Source organism: Kryptolebias marmoratus, linkage group LG17 (genome assembly GCF_001649575.2).
Source record: "Kryptolebias marmoratus isolate JLee-2015 linkage group LG17, ASM164957v2, whole genome shotgun sequence".
Classification (NCBI taxonomy): domain Eukaryota; kingdom Metazoa; phylum Chordata; class Actinopteri; order Cyprinodontiformes; family Rivulidae; genus Kryptolebias; species Kryptolebias marmoratus.
This window is the reverse complement of record NC_051446.1, coordinates 1929553-1935103: the sequence shown is the minus strand read 5'-3', so window position 1 is coordinate 1935103 and position 5551 is coordinate 1929553. Positions and strand designations below refer to the sequence as shown.

General features: G+C 36.9%; 1 protein-coding gene across 6 annotated transcripts in view; it reads right to left on the bottom strand.

Moving 5' to 3' along the window:
• Positions 1-1237: 1237 nt before the first annotated feature.
• Positions 1238-5551, bottom strand: part of pot1 (protection of telomeres 1 homolog) — a 134741-nt gene continuing 130427 nt past the window's right edge. For all 6 annotated transcript variants that reach the window (XM_037980784.1, XM_017435587.3, XM_037980788.1 and 3 more), the window contains 3 exons: positions 3208-3302; positions 2128-2233; positions 1238-1587 (listed from right to left, as the gene is read on the bottom strand). In XM_037980784.1, the coding sequence (XP_037836712.1) occupies positions 1466-1587; positions 2128-2233; positions 3208-3302 (323 nt within the window). In that variant the 3' untranslated portion in view covers positions 1238-1465. The remainder of the gene's footprint in view (positions 1588-2127; positions 2234-3207; positions 3303-5551) is intronic.

Genomic DNA, 5551 nt, shown 5'->3' with positions numbered 1-5551 from the left:
CTGCCCACACCAATACAGCAGACTGGGGCCAAGGGAACACCGGGGACCCCCAAAGCCCCCACAGAGTGAGATCTTTAATATAAGATGGAGCCAATGGAGAGAAGTTAAAATTGGAAAAATATGATCTCTCCTCCTAACTCTCATTAGAACTCTGGCAGCAGTATTTTGGATCAACTGAAAACTTTTTAAAGAGTTCTTTGGACACCCAGATAACAAAGAATTACATTAGTCCAGCGTAGAAGTGATAAATGCATAAGTCAGCTTTTCAACATCATTTGGAGACATGTTTCTAATTTTAGTGATATTATGTAGGTGGAGAAAAGAAATCCTGGAAACATTTTAATTGTGGGGGTTTAAAAAACATATCCTGATAAAAAAATAACACCAAGGTTCTTTACATTAGAACTGTAGGCCAAATTAATGCCATTCAGAGGAAGTAAAAGGCTGCAAAGTTTATTCCCAAGATGCTCAGGTCGAGAAACCACTACCTCTGTCTTGTCTAAGTTTAAAAGCAGAAAATTAAGAGTCATCCAGGTTTTTGTCTTTAGGACATGCTTGACATTTAAGGAACTGATTGGATTCATCATGTTTCATGGACAAATATAATTGAGTATAATTGGCATAACAAAAAAATACCCCATGCTGTCTAATAACTTGGAAGCATATATAAAGTAAAGAGTATAGGTCCAAGCACTGAACCCTGAGAAACTCAATGTAATCTTTGGTCTATGAAGATGATTAATTGTTAACATTAACAAACTGAACTCTATCAAAAAAAACATGTTTTAAACCATTTTAGAGCTGTTCCTTCAATCCAAATATAATGTTCAAGCCTCTGTAATAGAATATTGTGATCAGTTGTATCAAATGCAGCACAGAGATCTAACAGGACAAGTATAGACACAAGTCCACTGTCTGAGGCCATGAGAATATCATTAGTAACGTTCACCAGTGCTGTTTCTGTGCTATGATGAGCTCTAAACCCTGACTGAAACTCATCAAGCAGATTATTTCTGTCCAGATGTTCACACAATTGATTTGCAATGATTTTTAAAAAAACTTTTTTGAGATGAATGGGAGATTAGCTATAGGTCTATAATTGGACAGAACTCCTGAATCAAGATTGGGTTTCTTAAGTAAAGGTTTAATTACAGCAACCTTAAAGCTCTATGCTGCAGATAAGAAACACTCTCCTCTTGTATTTGTTTGTTCACAGACACAGATCAAGCTACAAATATTAAATGTATTACTTTATTCTTTTATTTTGAAAGCCATTAAGAACTCACATTAGGCTGTATAAAAAATAAAAATAACAAAAACTTAATGTTACTGTTTTATACAGGTTCAAATCAATATATTTACAAATATTAAAATACTGACTAAATAAACACAAATACAAACATTTCAGAGGTTTTATTTCTGCATGACTCTGTTCCCTTGTCATCTGTAAGACTCCTGTGTTCTTTTAGGTGGGGTCTGATTGGGTAAAGATGGTTGTGTTGCAGATCTGGTAGCAGGTCTGGTTCTGCCCTTCATCACCTTCTGGTCTGTACGCAGTCAAACACAGATCGAGCCATGGATGCTGACCTGACAAACAATCCAACATAAGAAAATGTCAGACTATTTTTAACCCTGCTGCCAGAGAAAGTAGCAGAAATCAAACTCAGAGCTCCACTGTGGAATTTTCCTAAACATCTGTTATGATTTAGAAATATCAGCGTATTTAGTGAAAGAAAGAAAAATTGTACAGATTCATTTGTTTTAGGAATTCTGATTATTTTCTTGTTAAATACCACAAACATTTATAAATTGAAAGAATTCCAAAACAATGTTTAATAATTCTAAAAACAGTCAATGATGATAGTCATGATGAATTTGAACACCAGTGACTTTTTTATCAGCTATGAGTATTTCTTATCAAATATTTTATATGTATTTCTGAAAATAGAGTTTGTAAATAAAAGAACAGGTAAATTCAACTACTGCTGTATTTCTACCAGGAAGCACACAGCTAATTCAGTAAAAATTGTTGTTTGTCAATCATTGAAAATATATATTTTTTCTCTGACATCACTTTTTATCTTTCAGTCCTGGTGGTTTCTTGTTGCTGGCTTTGATTAAACGTACCCACACTGCCCTCTGGTGGACAAAGGATGTTCATGATTTGACTTATTCTGTTTTGAGCCGTCTCACTGATTGACGCTTCCTCCGCTGACACACTGAAGAACAGTTCCTGAAGGACAATACAAACACTTAATAACACGAAAGGGACTTTCTTGATGTCAGTACTCTCTGTGCACACAGTTTATTCCAGGAATGTTCTGACAGATTTGAGTTGTTCTGGAGTTCCACACTCTAAAAACCAAACAGCCAGTGGGACCAAAAACCAGACCCTTTGTGGGTCCTGGACTGCTTTTGACAAGAATTAATCTGAACTGATTTTTGTACAACCACATGTGATAGGTTGGATCTTCTTTCAGACCTCACTGAATAGGAATATTGCCACTCCAACCCTCAAGTAACACAGGCTTATTCTGGAATTTGTAGCTGTGAAGAAACAACATTCATGACTTGTGTAAACTTGCATATCTCTTGAATGTCTCCTCTGTCCTTGTTCTTTATGTTAGTACACATTGTTTCTGCAAGTTTAATATTAACTTGAACTTTGTACAAATGTGACCCATGTCTGTGATAAACACCTTGTCAGTGTGTTGGATGTACTGATTAGATGATTCCTGTATATTAATCTAGCTAGCCAACTTGCTACATTTATAAAATTCTGTTTCTAAAAACACCTGGAGTTTGGAGCCCTGATATAGATTGGAACAACAAAAACATGCCAGTCTGATGCTGCTGACAGCAGGAGCTCAGTGTTGGTAAAAATGTTTAGCTGTTTGTGAGAAAGGAGTTTGGCATTTGTAGGCATTCTGTGGAAAGTTATAAGCCTGTTGCAGAGGACCAAGACAACCAAGATTGTTTCAAATATGTATCTAGTTGATACTACTATCAGTTATTATTACTTTCCCTTATTGAAGTTGAAGTGAAACTATGTATTATTTGTTTATCACTTACAATTGAGCTGGCCTACTGAGACTGTGCAAGACACTGAATTCAAGGTTTGACCAAAATAGTTCTAACTTTCTCTCTTTTTTATGATAAATTCTTGTTTTCCTCTGAGAAAGCAGGACATTTGAATCTTCAACTTACCGTGTGTTTCATCAAGAACACATCCAGCGTGTCTGTGGTGTCCTGGAGCTCCAGTTTCATCAGAAGGACAAACTGCATCAGCTGAACACCAAAGGCTGCAGACACAGAGACATCAAAAACATGACATATCATAACATATCAGAGGCCCACGGACCTAAGATCAGCACGTTCAACAACTTCTACAACCCACTGAACTGGGAAGAGAAAGGGTACAAACCCAAATCACTTACACTACATGCCAACAACAGCTCAAACAGTCTTAAAACTCTTCTATCTAGCAAGTTATAATGTCAAGAAACTCCAGCTCAGAAGTAACTATCTGATTTCCTGAGGACAAACTAGGATTACAGCACCAAAGCTCCTTTACAGCCTGTCTTCAGAGCTCTGTTTTGCAGTAGATTTTAGGGGGTGCAGTGAGAAACTTGACTTCATTCTTTTCTATAAAGCTATATTTTGAAAATGGCTGAATATACACAAATGAAACCCAGTGACCCACAAATACTACCTAGCCTGATAGTTCAAAACCAGGCCTGTGCAAAAGGCAAATCATGGGCAAAACTATTCATCACCTAATGTCAATTCTGTGTAGAGCCACCTTTTGCAGCAGTTCCAGCATCAGGTCTCCTCAGGTTTGTTTACATGATCTTGGTCCAGCTAACCTGGACTTTGTGTCTGTTCTTCATAACTAAACTGCTGCAGCTCCTCCATGCTGGATGGTGCTGCTTGTGTCCAACAATCTTTAACTCAAACCAGAGATTCTCAGTCGGACTGAGGTTTGGTCTCTAACTGGACCATTCAACCATTTAACTGGTTCTCCTCAAACCAGAGGAGTGTTCTTCAGCCCTGTGTTTAGAGTCGTTGTCTTGCTAGAAGGTGGACTTCTGTCCCAGTCTCAAATCTGTGGAAGACTCCAACAAGTTTCTCTCAAGAATTTCTCTGTATTTTACTACAACCACCTTTCCTTTAACTTTGCCTAGTTTCTAGTCCTTCCTGATGGAAAACATCCCACAATATGATGCTGCCATTACCATGCTTCACTATGGGGTTGGTGTTCTCAGCATGATGAGAGGTGATAGATTTGCCTCAGACATGGTATTGTCTTTGATGGCCTGAAGCAGTTTCTTTTTCCCTATACTCTTCTATAAAGCCTAGCTCTGTGCAGCTCATATTGGTCCTATGGACAGATCATCCCATCTCTGCAGAAAAGCTGCAGCTCCATCAGGGTTATCTTTGGGCTTGGATGTTTGTTTGATTAATGACCTGTTTATGAGTTTTGGTGGACGACCCTCTCTTGGTAGGTCTGATGTGGTGGCATTATCTTTCCCTTTACTAATATAAGTTATAAGTTAAAAATATATTTAAAAGAATAAACTAGGGGAGGTGAATACTTTAGCAACCCACTGTAAACCCAGAGACTTGAATACTAAAATCTAGTGATTGGAAATAAATTCTTTGGTCAATTAAGACTAAAGGTGGCATCTCACTGGGCTGCAACTAGTTGGTGAACAGCACTCATGAGGAGGCTTCCAGAATGTCTTGCAATGTTTGCAGTGGTTCCCAATTTCCTCACGTAAGCCACAGAGGCACCCAGCTCTATAGCCTGAGATTTGATCAAGTTCAAAAGATTTATGTGACAACCTTTCTCTATAAATAGTCAATTGTTGCAAACTCAAGAGCACTAGAGCTGTACTGTGACACCTAAATGGAGCTCTCTAACAGGAAATGTCCAAGGGAAATGTCCATGTCTACAAATCATGCTGATAATAAATGATAATCACTGAATAACTGTTCCAAATCTGCCTATCTTTCTAAAGTGTACTCCAGCAGATTAAATTATAAATGTAAGGGCAGCTGCCAAGGTACGTACAAAGCCAGCTGAAGTGGGTGAAGGTGAAAATAAAATAAAATACATGGCCAACAATGCAGTTTTGCAAGCTGTGAACACAGGAATAGGTCATCATTTTCAAAAACTGGCTGTTTAAAACACAGCCACATGGCTTGCTGGTCACTTGGTTGCAAACACTTAGAATTCAGTTAGACTATCTTCTTGCAATTTTGAATCACCAGCTAATCTCCACAAGTTGCATATGGAGTTAGATTTGTTTCACAATTATTCAATCAAAAAAAAAATGATGTCAAACAAAAAAAGGAGTATTCAATCAAAAAAAAAAATCATGTCAAACAAAAAAAAGTAGTATTCAATCAAAAAAATAATAATGTCAAACAAAAAAACATCTTAAAAACTTTTTAACCATAAAAATATTTGTTTACAAAACAAAAATTTATTTAAAGATTTTTTTTTTTTGATTGAAGTCACTAATTTTTTGTTTGAAACTTTTTTTTT